Here is an 18,327-nt window from a genome sequence, read left to right as displayed (position 1 = left end):
CACACACCACACAGACACACATACATACGTACCACAGACGCACAGCACACACACCACAGACACAAATACATACATACCACACACACACCACACACCACAGACATACATACACACACCACAGACACACACACATACACACCAGACACAAATACATACATACCACACACACACACCACACACAACAGACACATACATACACACACCACAGACACACACACATACACACCACAGACACAAATACATACATACCACACACACACCACACACACCACACAGACACACATACATACACACAACACACACAGCCATAGACACACATCCCCCCCACAGATACACAGACCACAGACACATACACATCATACATACACATACGTATACCAGACACACCCACACCACAGACACAGATACACAACACACAAACACCCCACACAGACACACACAACACACCACACTCAGACATACACGTACCACACCACACATACGCGCATGTACCACAGACACACATACTACACACACACAGACACACACCACACACACACACACCACACATGCACACAGCACACCACACAGACCACACAACACACTACATAGACACACGCACAGTGACAATTGGACACCGCTTTAAGAACACATCTGAACAAGCTAGGAACAATGACCATCCAGAGATGTCGTTGGTCAGAAAGATGACGAGACACACTGACTCGGAAACGGGCATGCTGGTGCCCGTGCTGGCAGGCTGCCTCAGCGTCTCTGCACAGGTTCCGGGCCCTCGTTCCTGGGTCTGCACCAGCTCGCTTGGCTCAGGTGCTCTCCTTAGAGAAGTTTCCTGAGAATCTGTCATCTTGGGATGTCGGCCCCACTCTGTCCCAGGTCCCCAGACCCCACGCCCTTCTCCCAACCTTGCCAGGGAGCTCTTGGTGCTTTCATGGACGATTTCGCATTTACTTAAGACAGTCCTCCAAAGCCGGGCCACTGCGCCCACTGTGATGGGGGATGGGGTACGGAGAAGCCCACCGTGTGCACGGGGGGCGGGGGGTGGGCGCGGAGCAGGGGGGTTGAAAGCCTCGCAGTGTTGCCCTGATTCTCGCACTGGCCCTCATCCACACTCAGATGGGAGGGAGTCACCACATGGGACAGCTTTGCTCCCTGTCCACAGCGATTTAAAACCTTGCCACTTCTTGCTCTGGGCCTGGTCACAGTCCCTGCCTCTGCCATCAGCTGCCTGTGCTCCAGAAATGCCGTCATTGTACTAGTGACCCAGTGACACATCCCAGAGAGGTGAGCTCACAGCCAGGAAGAGCGTCTGCACTGGTCCTCGGGTGCCCTCCCTGCGGATAACCCTGGCGCGGCTAAGTGGGTGCACGCCTGTGGCATGGCTGCCTGGTGACAACACTGGAGCCCCTCAGGGTGGAAGGACACCCTCTGAGCGGCCGTGGACTCACCCCTCCCACACCCAGGACCCTGGCCGCAGACCCAGGAGTTGCCACTGGGCACAGCCCACACGGCCCGCAGCCCTGGGTGGACACAGTGTCTATAACGGGCTCTAAGCTTCAGAACATGTTCGGGATTGGGTTTCATTAAACATTTGAAGAAATGAGATTTGCAAGCCCCCTACCCATCCCTGCTGGCTTCCTGACAGAATCTTCCTTTGAGGAAAGCAGTTTTGGTGTTGCCAAGGAAATGGGCAGGCTGGTGAAGAGGGTGGGGGCCTCCATGCACCCTGCCTGCTCAGCGGGGACACCTTAACTTTTCCCTACCCCTGCCCCGGGACCTTAACCCCACTTCAGGGCTACTCACCAAAGGAGATTCTTCCCTTCTCGTCTTCATCGATGGCACTGAAGAGGTCCGCCACAGGAAGCTCCGCCACACCCACGGCCGTCTTCAGGATGCAGGACAGGTCTCGCTCGTTTATGCAGCCGTCCTCCTGCGACGCGTACATCTACGAGCAAAGGGGAATGTCATGGATTGAATTGTGTCCCCCAAAAATATCTGTCAACTTGGCTGGGTCATGATTCCCAGTACTGTATGATTGTGTAATCTGATGTGATTTCCTTATGTATTGTAAACTCTATCACTCTGATGAGGTTATACGTGATCTCCTTATGTGTTGTAAATTCTATCACCACGATGAGGTTATACTGAGGAGGTTTACAAGATTAGATAGTCTTAGTCCAATCTCTTTTGAGGTATAAAAGAGAGAAGCGAGCAGAGACACATGGGAACCTCATACCACCAAGAAAGCAGGGCCGGGAGCAGAGCACGTCCTTTGGACCTGAGGTTCCTGTGCTGAGAAGCTCCCAGACCAAGGAAAGACTGATGTATTACACGGACCTTTTTCCAGAGCTGACAGAGAGAGAAAGCCTTCTCCTGGAGCTGATGCCCTGAATTTGGACTTGTAGCCTACTGGACTGTGAGAGAATAAACTTCTCTGTTAAAGCCATCCACTTGTGGTGTTTCTGTTAGAGCAACACTAGATGACTAAGACAGGGAACCTTCATGCTCAGCCACTCCCTCTGCACCCGCCCAGCCAGCCTGTCCAGGGCTGGGCCAGATTTTCCCCACAGGACTGTCCCAGCTCTCCAGCAGGCCTGGTCTCACCCTCCCAGGATCGCCAGGACATGAGCATCTGGGACAGGAGCCTGCAGGTCACAGGGTGGACGTGGGCGCTATCAGAGCAGAGCTGCGTTGTTAACTCTCAGGGACTTGGGCCCCCAGTGTGCTCCTAACACTTTGTGGACACTCAGCAAATACTTTTTGACCCACAGACACAGACTCTACTGGCCCCTATCCGGTAACTCACTCACTCAGAAATCAGTAAGTACAATGAGATTAACAGTACCAGTTGCCATCAAATCAACTGACTCATGGCGACCCCACACGTGTCAGAGTGGAACTGTGCTCCGTAGGGTTTTCAGTGGCTAATGCTCCAGAAGTAGATCTCCAGGCCTTTCTTCTGAGGTGCCTCTAGGTGGACTCCAACCTCCAACCTTTCGGTTAGCAGCTGAGTGTGTTAACCGTTTGTACCACCAAGCTACTCACAGTGAGACTGTTGTTGTTAGGTGCTGTTGAGTCGATTCCAACTCACACTGACCCCGTGTGTTACAGAGAATTGCCCCATAGGGTTTTCTAGGCTGTGATCTTTATAGAAGCAGTTTGCTGTGTGGGTTTGAGCCACCACCCTTTCAGTTAACAGTAGAGCGCTTTACTGTTCCACCACCAGGGCTGTCACAATGAGATTAAAAAAAAACCACGGCATTGAGTCGATTCCAACTCGCAGGGACCCTATAGGACAGAGTAGAACTGCCCCATAGGGTTTCCAAGGAGAGCTGGGTGGATTTGAACCGCTGAACTTTTGGTTAGCAGCTGAATGCTTAACCACTGTGCCACCAGGGCTCCATAATGAGATTTAAAAAAAAAAAACCCAAAAAACGAACGCATTGCTGTCAAGTTGATTCCGACTCATAGAGACCCTATAGGACAGAGCAGAACTGCCCCATAGTTTCCAAGGAGCAGCTGGTAGATATGAACTGCAGACCTTTTGGTTAGCAGCTGTAGCTCTTAACCACTATGCCACCAGGGTTTCCATAATGAGATTAAAAGGTGAATATTTAGCTCGGTTAGGAAGCTCTACCTCAGAAACAATAGAAGTGACCCTATTTCCCAAAGGATGGGTGGGCCACAAGGAAAGTCTGGAGCGTCATGTCCTGCTTTCAGAATTTCCTTGAGGGCATTTGCCTTTAGGGATACATGTTATAGGGAACATGTCTACAGCACTAATACCTTGAACCAGCTGTTAGAAATCGCAAGAAAACAGGTGGGTGACGAGAGAGAAGTTGTAAGGACGCCAAGATGAAATGGGGACACAGGGAGGAGAGGAGTGGGAGGTGCTGAGGGTGCTGGGGGTGCTCTGTGGGTCAGGGTGGGAACTGGGGAGTGGTGGGCACCTGGAACCCCGCCCATCGCTAGCCCTCCTCCTCCTGCTGGGCCCAGGAGACCACACCACAGTTCTGGGGAGGGAGGCTCGTCTGCTCTGCCTAGACCAGGGGCTGCAGAAGGGTTAAGAGGCCATCACCTGTGGACAGGTGCCTCAGAACACCTGTGCTCCAGCCTCTGCTCAGCCAGGTCTGCAGCTCCCCACCCCCCACCCCGCCAAGCTCCAGACTTTCATCTCTGTGCATATCACTGACCCCTGCCCGACTCTGCAGTCTCTCTCCGCACCTCTGTTTCATATGAGTCTGATCTGGGGACCCCTGTCACAGACTCACCCACTCAGAGCCCAGCCCTCGGTCTGCCTCTCGGAAAGTGCCCGTGGGCTCCCTGTCCAGGGCAGAACCGGAACAGGCTCCAGGTCCTGGGCCTGCGTCCACCCCACCCCGGGTCATGGAGTCTGTGCCCTCCCCATGCCCATCAAGGCTGGCCTCTGCAGTTAATCCCCCTTCTTGTTCCGTGGTCTCTCAGTGACCTCCTGTCAGGACATGAGCATGCCCAGTGTCTCCTGCCTTCTGAACCCTGGGCCTCCCTTCCCTCACCCCACCTCCCAATCTTTCTTCAACCAGAGTCATCTCTTACCAAGATCACAGTGGCTAAGTGGTCACGCCCTGGTCTGGTCCGTCCCCTCTGCCTGCGGCACCTCTGCTCTCAGCGCCACGCCCCTCCCGAGCCTTCTTTCTCTCACCTCTGCACTGTGCTCCAACAAACCCACACCTACACCCTGTGTGGTACTTTCTAGTTTACACTCTGCCCCCTCCTCCCATTCAGAGGGGGGCTCTCTGGGGCAGGACGTCTGTGTGTCCCTTCAGCGCTGATCCCCGTGCCTTGAGAACTGCAGGCGCCACGTGGGCGGTCATAGATGTTTGCTGGGTGGAGCGAATGAGCCAGCCTTCTCTGACCTCCGCCTGTGTGCCATCTGACCTGGCTGACCGTGCCCAATTTGGACTTCTGCCACAGCATTCCCTCCTGACCATCGAGGATTCCCTGTCCCCCGTGGATACTGGCTTGTCTGACAGCACGCTTTCTCACGGCCCTACCTCTGCTGGGCAGCTCTCCCTCCCCAGGTGCCCTCCTGGGAACCCCTGGCTTCAAACACCGCCTTAACCTGCCGGCAACTGTAATCTGCGTCTTGGGCCCCAAGTTTTCTCCTACCTTTAGACTTGTTGAAGCAAGTATCTGCATACTAAGTCCATTCGGGTGCTACTGGAAGCTCACAACTGACCCAGCCAAAACCCAAGGCACCTTTCTCTGCCTCCCGCTGGCCTGCCTCTATTCACTATACCCCTTCACCCTCTAGGGGCAGTGCAACCTAGGCTTCCTACCCCACCTAGTGGTCATGCAGCTGCTTCACCGGGGACACGATATCTGAGTGAGCATGAATATTCTGCTGCCAGCTTTGCAGTTTTAGTTCTGAAAAAAAAAACAGTGCTATATACAGGTAGTCCCCGACTTGTGGTGTATTCGAGTTACAATGAATCACACTTAGGACCGTCCTTTTTTTCGGTACATCTTATCGTTGGGAATATGTACCACATACAATGTTGCAGTGTATAGTTTGCTGATGCTATCACTCTCACGCCAACCCCCAATGATCAGATTTGCAAAGATACTGATAATAAAATACAATAAAAATGAAAACTTAAAATAAAAAAAGGCATGTGACTTACATCAGAACTGACTCACAACAGAGTTGTCAGAATGGAGTCCCGTTGCAACTTGGGGACTACCAGTATAGTAAAACCTGTGAAAGCCGGAACCTGTGTAATGTGGAAACCGGTCAGCGAAGGGAAACTCAAATATTTTCCAATAACAGACAGCGATAGAAAAGTGGTGACTGCACCCTGTCAAAGGCAGAAAACTTGCGAGACCTGGAAAAAAACAAGGCAGTCCTGGTGAGTTCTGGCTCTTGCAGGTTTTACTGTACATAATATTTCTGCTTCCAGAAATTTATTCTAGAGGAATGTATGAGAAAGGCTGAGAAGGACAGGGGTCACAACAGAGCAGAGAGAGCCCTCTGGGTTTTCATTTCCCACCTTTCTGAGCTGTTAGGATTTCTACCACGACCACATCTTAAGGTTTCATGTAATAATAACGCAGAAAGAAAGCAAAAACAAGGGACCCAAAAATGCTTGAGAGCTCTACTTCAGGAATGTCACCAGCATCTGCACGTGTCTCTGGAATTTTCAGTGCTATCATAAATATGGAGCCCTGGTGGCGCAGTGGTTAAGAGCTCAGCTGCTAACCAAAAGGCTGGCAGGTCGAATCCACCAGCTGCTCCTTGGAAACCCTATCGGGTAGTTCTACTCTGTCCTATAGGGTCGCTATGAGTTGGAATCCACTCGACGGCAACGGGTTTATCGTAAACATGATTCAGTATCTCAGCAATCAGCCCGGGAGAACTTTTAATTGTAAAATACGGAAGTCCTACATGGTGCGGCAGTTAAGCGCCTGGCTGCTAAGTGAAAGGCTGGCAGTTCGACCCCATCCAGTGGCTCCGCAGGAGAAAAAGCTGGTGATCTGCTTCCATAAAGATTATAGCCAAGAAAACTCTATGGGGCAGTTCTACTCTGTCACTTGGGGTCGCTATGAGTTGGGATCAACTCAACAGGATCCAACAAGAACAACAGCAATAACACATTTATGCCTCCAAGGCAACATGCTGATACAATCACGCTCATTTCTGTTACAAAAGCGCTCCGTGTAAGACCTTGCTGCCCCAGCTCCCACGTGCTAACCCTGCAAACCCCACCCTGAACGTGCTCTGAGGGGCTCAGGGCATGTGTCGGGGCATCAGACAGGACAGCGGCCATGTGATTTGCAAACGGTGACAATGTGAAGGGTACAGGCTGCAGGCAGGGACGAGAGGGCGGCGCCCTACAAGGGTGTGAGAATGAGGCAAGCCACTTAACCCGCAAGTCCAGACCGTGTGGACATCGGCAAAACAGGCTGGCATGGTCACAAGGCCTGCACAGCAGGCCACTCTGGCACTGCTGTGGGGACACAGCTTGTCCACGCGACCCTGGGCCAGTGCACGTGCGCGGGCCTGGCCTGCTTTACAGAGCCAGCCTGAGAAAGGGGATCACCATTCCTGACCCCGAGGTGGTCACTGTTAGCTATGGTGTGAGGCCTTCCCGAGAGAGCGGCTCATGGTGTCCACAGAGGATCTGACAGCCCCGTGGTCCTGCCCTCCCCTGACTGGCAATATGTGCTCCACCCATAGGTGAGGTCAACCTCTCCAGAGAGCATTCCTCAACCCAGCACCTCCTTCTGCAGTCTGTTATCTGCTCCCCACAGGTGAGACCCTCAGCACCTCGCCAGGAAGACTGTCAACCTCCATCAGGAAATGGGTCCCCCCGACCCACGCTGTCATATTAGGTACTCCACACAGTGGCCCCACAGTTTCTGGGGCAGGGCCCATCATAGTGTGGATGCCCAGTGAAGCTGAGGCAGCAGGGTAGCCATAAGCCCTCAGAAGTAGCCTGCTCAGGCTGGCAGAGCCTTTGTTTGGACAAGGTAGGTCAGGTTTCCCTATATGGTGCTACCAAATGCTTACATCATGCAGTTAATTACACGTAAGCCCTAGGAGGACTGTGCTGAATTTCCCAGGGTGGCTGTGGAGTGGATACACTGGGGTTGAAGTGAGACACAGGTTTCCCAAGCAGTGAGATCCAGGCAGCTTGGCTCACACAACACGCTTGTGTGAGTCTGGCTAGTGTGAATCACACCTTGAAGAAGTACCCGATGTGTTTCCCTGATGGGCAAAGCTGGAACTGACTCCATCCTAGGTCTAGGTAAGGCACGTGATTCTGCAGGTGGGCCGGGACCCCGTCACTCCCAGAATCCCTGCACTCTGCTGTCCTGTGGAGAATGGCTCAACCTTGGGTTGACCCCAAACTCTGAGCTGAGCTGGGGCAGCTCCTTAGCTCTCTGAGCACTGCTTCCCACCATGGCCAATGGGCTGGTGAGAGGTAATGATGGGTGGAGGTCCTGCAGCACGAGGGACAGGGGCACCCAGCAGCCCCACCCAGGTACCTGGCACTCAGGAAGCCCCTGCTCCATGCCTGTGTTACGACTGTGCATTGTTAATCCCAGGAGGAAACAGATTCTCTGAGGTTTATTGGCATTTTAAAAACAAGGACTGACCCAAGCTTACGTGAAAATAAAAGGTAGGCGAGTAGGAAATCTACCAAATGTGTCACAAAGACTCTGGCCGTCCTGGGAGGCAGCTCCTCAATCTTTGGAATTTCCCGAGTGCTAGGCGAGTCCGCTATTCACGGTGGACCCTTGGGCCCCACCTGATAGCTTATGCTAAGGAGGTGACGCGGTAGGGGCTCGCCGTGCAGTGAAGAGGTTGGGGCTTTGGGCTGCGTAGTATCAGCCTGACCTCCAGGGAGGGGAGGGGGCTGGAGACTGAGTTCGGTCACATGGCCAGTGGTTCACTCAAGCACGCCTATGTAACGAAACCCCAATAAAAACTGGGGGCTGAAGCTGAAGCTCCGTGAGCTTCCCTGGCTGGTAATCTTCTGTGTTCTGTGTGTTACATCAGTGCACCAGGAGGGGGACGCATCCCTAGGGACACAGAGGCTTCACGTTTGGGACCTCACCCCATGCCCCTATCCCTTTGGCTAGTTCTGATTTGTGTGTTTTTACTGTAATACCTGTAAACATAAGTATAGCTCTTCCCTGAGGTTCTGTGAGTTGTTCTCATGAGTTACAGAAACTGAGGGGGTGTGGGAACCCCCAGATGTGTAGCCAGTTGGTCAGAAGTGAGGGTGGGGCCCTGGGACCCCCAAACTTGCAGCTGGTGTCTGAAGTGAGGGCAGCGTTGTGGGGACTGTGCACTCACCCTGTGAATTTGCCTACCTCTGAGCACCAGCATAGTAAGATCGCTTACACAGGCCTGACATCATCCATGTCTCATTTTTCCACAACCGAATGACACTTGCCTTGAATGCCAGCTGGATGGTGTCCAGAGTCTTGGACGGTCTGCAGACAACAGACAAGGCGATCACATATTCCCGTAGGTCCATCTTGCCACTGCCGCTCTGTGGAAAAAAGACACCCTCAGGTTACAGTCCGGCCACCTCCTTCGGAACATAGGAAAAGCCAGTGTTTAAAAACTGCCTGCTGGGTAATAACTAAAGGGTTAATTAAGTCTTGCTTGGTTGTATCAGCCTAAAGGAAAACAGCCTACACAAGAATATTCATAACCCACTAATTTCTCAACTGCACCCACCTACATTTTTTGGGGCCATTACAATTAATGTTCAAAGTCTATCAGAACCACCCAGGAGTCTCTGGGTGACGAACAGGAAGGCGCTCGACTACTAGCCAAAAGGCTGGCAGTTCAAACCCACCCACAGGCGCCTTGGAAGACGAGCCTCGCCACCTGCTTCTGAAAGGTCACAGCTTTGAGAACCCTATGAAGCAGTTCTACTCTGTACATGGGGGGTTGCCGTGAGTCGGAATTGACTTGATGGAAACTAACAATGACAACATCAGAACTGCCACATGAAGCTTCTCAATAGTAAATCGTAAACCAAGAACCAAACCCATTGCCGTTGAGTCGATTCTGACTCACGGCAACCCCACGTGTTTAAATACAAAAAGGGCTGTCACCTTTGAAGGCTTCTGCGTTAGAAAATTAGACCAGTAAACACCAGTGCTCCTATTTGGGCTCTGAGAATGTGGACTGTTTATGGCAAAATATCGAGCATCAGGAAAAGAAGGTTCCGGCAGTTGAACGTGGTGCTGAGCACCCAGCACTGTCAGCTGTGACATCCAGTCTGCTCCGTGCTAACTGTCCCTGGTGATGTGCTGTAGGTCCCTGCGTGGAAGGTGACTCCTCTGAATGAGCAGAGAAGCTGGGGACATGGAGAGTATGTTTCTGGTGAATACAAGGACATTCTAGATGGGGCCAGGGGATACGGACAGGGCACAGGATCGCTGTGCAGGGGCCATGCTGTACGGGGGCTGCTTCCCCCATGGCTTGAGGGATATGTCCCCACGTCACCCTGGGAGCCACATTTTTACAGAAATGGGGAAGAATACAAAGAAAAGGGACCTTGTGGACTAATTCTAGCATGCTGTCGCTAACTGATCAAAAAAAAAAAAAAAAACCTCATTGCCATCGAGTTGATTTTGACTCACAGGACACTATAGGACACAGTAGAACTGCACTATAGGGTTCCCAAGGAGTGGGTGATGGATTCTAATTGCCAACCTTTTGGTTAGCAACTAAGCTCTTTAACCACTGCACCACCACGGCCCCAACTCATCAAAAGTGGCCCTCATTCATCAAAAAAGATTAACTTTTATTCAAAGACTGCATATAGCACTTCAATATTGATTCCTATCACAAAGGCCAGTGCTTTGAGAGAAACCTCCAGGTGCCCAGAACATTGCACTCTGAAAGCAAACTAAGGGAAATGCACCTCCAAAAGCACAGACCTACCCCCCTGCCCCACAAAACGACCCAGAAATAATAAATAATGAGAGGGAGACAGGAAAAGAGGACGTGAGGGAGAACAGGGAAGGGCAGAGAGGACCAGCTAAGCACCCTGCAAGGTTGGACATGGCCAATCAGAACTTGAGGAAGAATGAGCAGAGGAGGTATGGTGGGTGAGGGGTTTGTCACAAAGTCAGCAGGAGGGAAGGCCCGGGGTGTGAGTCTTGCTCAGTGTCTGGCACCATGGATACAAAGGTTCCCATGATGCCATTTCAGGACCCCAAGAATAAGGAGAAGACTGAGAGTCCCCAGAGCTGCCACAAGGCACCAGGCACCCAGGATGAGAGGAGGCTCCCCTCACCCATGACAGCTACAAAGTGGCCAGAGTGGCAGGTCCAGGTGGGGCAGGGGAGAGGGGAAGAAGACAGAGCAAGGCCATGGGGGAAAAAGCAACCGTGGATTTTCCTTTGGCTGGCTTGGAAAATAGCATAGATGGGCATTTAACAGTTCTGATGGACCAGGTAGGAAAATTGGGGCTAGGTATGTGGAAAACAACTGACTTTTTTAAAAGGATGCCATTATGGATTGAATTGTGTCCCCCAAAAATGTGTATCAACTTGGCTAGGTCACGATTCCCAGTGTTGTGTAATTGTCCACCATTTTGTCATGTGATGTGATTTCCCTATGTGTTGTAAATCCTACTTCTATGATATTAATGAGGCAGGATTAGAGGCAATTATGTTAATGAGGCAGGACTCAATCTACATGATTAGGTTGTGTTTTAAGCCAATCTTTGAGATAGAAAAGAGAGAAGTGAGCAGAGAGACAGGGGGACCTCATACCACCAAGAAACAAGAGCCAGGAGAATAGCAGTCCTTTGGACCTGGGGTGTCTGTGCTTGGAAGCTCCTAGACCAGGGAAAGACTCATGACAAGGACCTTTCCCCGGAGGCCGACAGAGAGAGAAAGTCTTTCCCTGGAGATGACGCTATAAATTCAGACTTTTAGCCTCCTAGACTGTGAGGGAATAAATTTCTCTTTGCTGAAGCCATCCACTTGCGGTATTTCTGTTACAGCAGCACTAGATAACTGAGACCGATGCAGTTACTAACTCCAGGAAAATAAAAGTGTTGTAAGGATAGAAACAACCACAGGGCATTACTGGGTGCGTAACATGAGCATTGACTTCTCACTTAACCAGGACTGAAGACTTAGTTACCACGCGCAGCTGGTGGAGAGGGGAGTGGGGTGGTTGTGCGAGAGGCTCTCCTGAGGCAGACACAGAGCCGGTGACGGCCTCTAAACTGGTAAACGGAGAAAGAAGCCCATTATCTAGAAAATCCAGTGGGACCAGGACCCGTTGGTGGGGTGAACGGTGGGCCCAGGGGAAGGGACCATGGGGAGACCACGCTGGCTGGGAACTGCTGTTTGATATTAATAGGCTTTTTGGCAATCTGATTAAAAAATAAAAACAAACAACAACAAACTCCTGACACTTTTATCAGGAAAGGTTAATTTAAAAATCAAATTTCTACATGCATTTAAAAGGATGGGAGGAAACCTACCAAAACGATAAGCCTGGGTGGCTAGCGTTGGGCAATGAAGGGTGGTTTTCTGCTTTCTAGCCTCCAAATTGTCTAAAATGTGCTGATCTTATAATGAAAACAATTTAGGTTGTCAAAAGTTGGAGTTTTCACCAAGCCCCCCCACCGCCCGAGCGACAGCCCCCACCTCGTCAAACAGTGAGAACATGCCCTCCAGCGTGTCGGAAATGGGGACCTCCAGGTACGCGGCGAACTCCGCCAGGTCGATCTTCTGGCCCTTCTTCAGTTTAGCGCTTTCTGAATATTTATCCAGATCTTTTTCAAGTTTTTCTGGCTTTAGTCTAAACGAAAAGAGGGAAAGATTTCTTTTTTTCCAATAAAAGCACAAAATACTAAAAAACAGGGGATTTAATGTTATATATATTTAAACCTGAACAAAATATTAAAATTATTTATATAAAGAGCAGCGAGTGCGTTTTGAAGAAAAGTTGTTCTAACCACGTGAAGGCGCCCGCCGTATTTCTTCTAAGCGTCTAAACGGGGTTGTACCCCACCCACCACCGTGGATTCAGGCGTGGGTGCCTCGTGTGACCTGGGCCAGCGGGGGCAGCTGTACGCACTCTGCTCTGGCTTCTCACTCATTACCACCAGCTACAGGTGGGACGCAGGGCTGGGGCTGCAGAGGAATGGGCGGGGGAAGGGGAGGCTGCCATGGCCTCCACATCCAGAGAGGCGTCTATACCACTGGTCTTCCAGTATGTCCATGCAGCCTGGCCCTGAAGCAGGAGCCGCTGGAACCACGTGGTGGCTCTGTAGAGGACGGCAGTGACCGGGTATCTGCTGTTAGCCTCAGGGACGGCCTGGCCCGGGGCCAGTGCTCTAGTCCGGCCAAGTGGAAGCTACTGAAGCAGAGACCCCAGGGGTCTTTACAAAAGTCTGGCTTGCTGGGGCCGAAGCTGGGAGGGTCTGGTTCAGTGGACCTGGTCTTTTCTTGGTCATTGAGCTGATTCCGACTCTAGTGACCCCAGGTGTGTCAGAGTAGAACTGTGCTCCATAGGGTTCTCCATAGCTCATTTTTCAGAAACTCATCGCCAGGCCTTTCTTCCGAGGCATGTCTGGGTGGACTCGACCCTCCAACCTTTCCGTTAGCAGCCAAGCGCGTTAACTGTGTGCACCACCCAGAGACTCCGCCCTGGTAGGGAATCTATTTCTTTGTTGACGCTCCCCATGAACTTCTGCCTACAGTGTCTCTAGCTGGAAGGCCTGGTCGAGCCGGGTTCCGGGCCTTGGGAAACAAAGCTGGGGAGAGGCCCTGGCAGGGCCTGTCAGAGCCTAGACTGTTGAAGCCCACCACAGCACCTGTGGGCCATTTCTCACTAAGCGTTCATGAACAAGAATAAGCCAGGAGCTCACCCGAGGCCTCTCACAAGCCTGGCAAATTCTAGAAGGCAAGTGTCTGAGGGGAGACGGAGCTGTCCTTCCGCCAGGGCCAGCTGGCAGTCCTCAAACGTGTAATCTGTGACAGAGACGCCCAGGGCCCTGTGGGAGAGAAGAGGGATACTCTGAACCCACCTGCTGTACAGCGGCTCATCCCACATCAGCCCCTTGGGGACACTCGAGGTCACAGCGTGGGGAAGGCCCAGGGCTGGGACGTCTGAAGGCAGAGAAGGTTGTGTCTCCCCTAGCAGTCTGCAGGGGGGTGTCCTCCTGGGCCTGCACCCTGGGAGCAGTGCAGCAGACATGGAGCAAGGGCTGTGAGCGAGGGCTGAGGCGTGGGGACAGCAGGAGGTAAGGCCTGCCAACAACTAGAGGAAGTCAGGGTGGGTGAGGAGCCAGCTGTGTTAAAAACAACAGCGCCGCTTGTCTAAGATCCTCCACTGGTCCCACCCCGTCTACAGCAAGGGAGAATGAAGAAAACCAAAGACACAAGGGAAAGACTAGTCCAAAGGACTAATGGACCACAACTACCACAGCCTCCACCAGACTGAGTCCAGGACAACTAGATGGTGCCCGGCTACCACCACCGACTGCTCTGACAGGGATCACAATACAGGGTCCCGGACAGAGCTGGAGGAAATACAGAACGAAATTCTAACTCACACACACACAAAAGATCAGACTGACTGGCCTGACAGACTGGAGAAACCCCGAGAGTATGGCCCCCAGACACTCTTTTAACTCAGCAGTGAATTCCCTCCTGAGGTTCACCCTTCAGCCGAAGATTAGACAGGGCCATAAAACAAAATGAGACTAAATGGGCACATCAGCCCAGGGGCAGGAATGAGAAGGCAGGAGGGGACAGGAAAGCTGGTAATAAGGAGACCAAGGTCAAGAAGGGGAGAGTGCTGACATGTTGTAGGGTTGGCAACCAATGTCACAAAACAATATATGTATTAACTGTTTAATCAGAAACTAATTTGCTCTGTAAACCTTCATCTAAAGTGCAATAAAAAGAAAAGCAGCAGCCACCGCTTGGGGCTCCGGTCACCACAGGGGTTATCTCCTGAAGCAATGTGAGTAACACAGAGCCACAGCGGTGCAGGGCGGTGCCTACTGATGCCTCGCCGGGGCCCGCTCTGAGACCCCCAGCCATCCACGCGGGGGACTTTGTGTCCATGAGATGGTGAGAGTTTTCTAGAGACATTTCCAACCCCCGTGGGATCTAAGAAGTAGCTTCATCTGCATGGTCAATGATGCTTTTTCTGAGGTTTCAGAGTTTTCACTTTGCAGTCTGCACAAAATACTTTTTTTTTTAAGTTAAGTGTTAAAAAAGGAAAGTAATATGAATACAGATGGGAGGTGTTACAGACTGAATCATGTCCCCCCAGAATCTGTGTTGGCAGCCTAACCCCTAGACCTGTGGACGTAATCTGGTCTGGAAGTAATGCTTTCTTTGTTACGTTAATGAGACCCCTATCAGTGCAGGGTGGGTCCTAACCCTAATCACTCCTGAGACACAAAAAGTAGATCGGACACAGAAGTCAGCAAAAATGGGAGGGGGAAGACAGGTGTCACGCGAAGGAACGCCTGGGCTACAGAAGCTGAGACAAGGGTCTTTCGCCAGGGCTGACAGAGAGTGCCTTCCCCTGTGGGTGGTGCCCAGAATTTGGACTCCTAGCCTCCTAAATTGTGAGAAAACTGATTTCTGTTGGTTACAAACACTCGTTGTGGTATAGCACTAGGGAACTCAGAGACAGAGGCCAAGATGAAAGGCAGAGCCACGAACACATCTGCCCAGAAGTGGGAATCTTGGACTGGACAGCCTGGGAGGGCCTCAGAGGAACTGGAGGCTCTGCACTGAGACCCCAACTTGGTGTCCCCCCAGGGTAACCCAGGGCCTGGCCCCTCAGTGCTTCTAGAAACCACTCAAGGAAGCAAAACAAACCGCCCACGTGCCAGAAGAGCCAACGTGAAGACCTTTAAAAACTATGTGAAGTCCTTTAAAAACTACCCCAAAGCACAAAGATATTGGAAGGTACATTTGACTCGGCAGGCGGATCCTTAACTCAAGTCTTCATCTCCTTGAGGGTCTTCCTCTTTTTCGCTGACCCTCTACTTGACCAAGCATGAAGTCCTTCTCCAGGGGTTGGTCCCTGCTGTTAACATGTCCAAAGTATGTGAGATGAAATCTCACCATCCTCCTTCTAAGGAGCATTCTGGTTGTACTTCTTCCAAGACAGACTTATTTCTTCTGGCATTCCATGGTATATTCAATATTCTTTGTCAATACCGTAATTCAAAAGAACATCAATTTCCTTTGTGGGGACCACACTAGACCCTCCAACTTCCCCAGGGTGACAGAATATGGTGCGTGGAGAAACAGAGTAGGATTTAAGGAGGATTTTGAATTACTAAAAAGGAAAGTGAATAGCATTCTACACTAACTCTGAAAAAAAATGGGCAAGTTCCTCCAAATCTGTTTTAGACAGAAGGATCTAGAATAATCACTGAGGCCCGTTAGCACTCTCTCATCCCTGAGATTTGCTCTTCCTCCCGTATCCCCAGAGAAACTCGAATCACAGAGGGACCTGGGGTGCACGAGGCCAGGCTCACACAGGTGACTCATGTCCCCTAGATTAAGGTTCCCTCCGACTTGATGTCTGTGACTGCTGAGAGGTGGAAGCTGGCAGGACCCTGGGGCACAGACACTCTGTGACCTGCCTTCTACCCTCTGGGCAGATGAGCTGGTCCTAAAAGGACAGCAGTAACCAGGCTGCACTTGCCACGTGCCAGGTGAATATGGATGATGTGATTCAGACGTCAGAGCCAAGGCGCACAGTGCCATCTGAAGACGCTGGGCACAGCAACGAGTCTCAAAGGCGCCTGGACCAACAGCATCAGCAGCCTTGGGGCTCTCAAGACATGCACGGTCTCAGCCCCAGCCCAGCGGCGTCAGGAACTCCAGCGCTGGCCCAGCACCCGAATGCAGACAGCCCTCCTGGAGACTGACACAGCCAGCTGGCGGACGCTCCATGGCAGAGGTCAGACTTCAGCTGACCCTGGTCACTGGCACCTGACCAGAGCCCTGGAGGAGGAAGAGCTGGCACAGGCCCAGAGAGGAGGCGCTTGGTCAGGCAGGGGTCTGTGGAGAGGGTCATGGCTCTGGCTGGAGGCAAGGGCGGGAAGTGAATGCAGGGGACCTGTGTCAAGGAGGGGAACTTGGGGTTCAATAACGACAGAGCTCGAGTGAGTGAGGCAGGGCTGCTGGACTGGTGGGAGGGACCTGGGAAGTGGGGGCCCTATGTCCCATCCCACCCGTGCCTCCGTGCACCCATCAGCAGTGTAGCCTTGGGGACACAGAACTGGGGTGGGGAGGGGAATGGAGTCAGACACGGCAGTGGGTGGCTGTCCACACAGGCAGGTCCCCACCAGGCCAGGTCTCCAGGCACGCTTCCTGTGGCCACGGCCGCAGGCTCCAGCAGCTGTCCAGTGGTGCCTGGACGAGAAGCAAGCTGGGTATCCACTGCTATGGGCAAACTGCGGGACTCCGGTTCACATCCCTCATCTGTGATCGGAGGGAGCTGCACTGAGATTCTAGGTCAGATTTGAGGCGGCGTGCTGTTGTTGAGGCCGGGGCCTTCGGGTGGGCTAGCTGCCTTTTCCTGCTGACTACAGAACACTTCTCCTTCCATTAGTGTGGACAGCATTTCACACTGTAAGTTTCTTTGTGATACAGTTTTTAAAATATTAATAATCGTTCGGGTATACCAAAGTCCACTGTAGCACTATTCACAACAGCCAAAAAAGGCCTAGATTTCCATCACCAGATACATGGATAAACATAACGTGACACATACACACGATGGACCATTACTCAGCCACAGACAGAAACGAAGCTCTGATGCAAGCTACAACATGGATGCACCCTGAAAACATGCAGAGTGAAATAAGTCAGTCACAAAAGGACAAATGCATGATCCCACTTACACGAAATATCTGGAACAGGCAAATGCATAGACCCAAAGTTTATCAGTGGTTATCAAGGGTGACAGGAAGGGGGAAAGGGGACTTACTGCTTAGGAAGCACTGAGAATCTGCTCACGGTGATGGAAAACTTGGCAATGGATACCGGTGACAACTGCACAAATGATTAATATAATGGGTGTCACCGAAATGTAAACAGAAAAAATATTGAATTGGTGAATGCTGTGTTATGTATATTCCTACCACAAAAAATTTTAAAAAAATAATTAAACTCCCTAAATGAATAGTTCCACCACTTGTCCGTCAGTCTGTCGTACTGTGCTGGCTTGCATGTTGCCGTGATGCTGGAAGCATCAATTGGTCATATGCAAGTTTTAAGCTGAAGCTGAATAAAATTAGAACAAGTCCACAAGTGCCAAAATACAACGTTACCTATATCCCACCTGAATTTAGAGACCATCTCAAGAATAGATATGATGCACTGAACACTAATTACTGAAGATCAGACGAGTTGTGAGATGACATCAGAAGAGACTGAAACTTGCTCCTGAACATCGAGTAGCTAAAGCACAAGGAAGAAATGATGAAGTAAAAGAGATGAACAGAAGATTTCAAAGGGCGGCTCGAGAAGACAAAGCAAAGTATTACAATGAAATGTGCAAAGACCTGGAGTTAGAAAACCAAAAGGAAAGAACACACTCTGCATTTTTCAAGCTAAAAGAATTGAAGAAAAACCTCAAGCCTCGAGTTGCAATGTTGAAGGATTCTACGGGCAAAATGGTGAATGATGCAAGAAGCATCAAAAGAAGATGGAAGGAGAGACTCCGGCAAGATGGCGGTCTAGGCAGAAGCACCACGCCGTCCCTCCACAACAAAGATCCGAAAAACTAAGCCAAACAGAGAATCAACAATCCTGAAACCC

The 18,327-nt window shown here is 51.4% G+C and overlaps 1 protein-coding gene across 1 annotated transcript in view; it reads right to left on the bottom strand.

The window, feature by feature from the left end:
- The window catches only part of LPCAT1 (lysophosphatidylcholine acyltransferase 1), a 56,548-nt gene that overhangs the window by 2,645 nt on the left and 35,576 nt on the right, over positions 1-18,327 (bottom strand). The window contains exons 9-12 of the mRNA XM_004380280.2: positions 13,395-13,520; positions 12,169-12,322; positions 8,937-9,035; positions 1,798-1,939 (exon numbers count right to left, since the gene is read on the bottom strand). Of these exons, the coding sequence (XP_004380337.1) occupies positions 1,798-1,939; positions 8,937-9,035; positions 12,169-12,322; positions 13,395-13,520 (521 nt within the window). The remainder of the gene's footprint in view (positions 1-1,797; positions 1,940-8,936; positions 9,036-12,168; positions 12,323-13,394; positions 13,521-18,327) is intronic.

Source organism: Trichechus manatus, unplaced genomic scaffold, assembly GCF_000243295.1.
Source record: "Trichechus manatus latirostris isolate Lorelei unplaced genomic scaffold, TriManLat1.0 scaffold00072, whole genome shotgun sequence".
Classification (NCBI taxonomy): Eukaryota; Metazoa; Chordata; class Mammalia; order Sirenia; family Trichechidae; genus Trichechus; species Trichechus manatus.
This window is presented reverse-complemented; position numbering and strand designations above follow the sequence as displayed.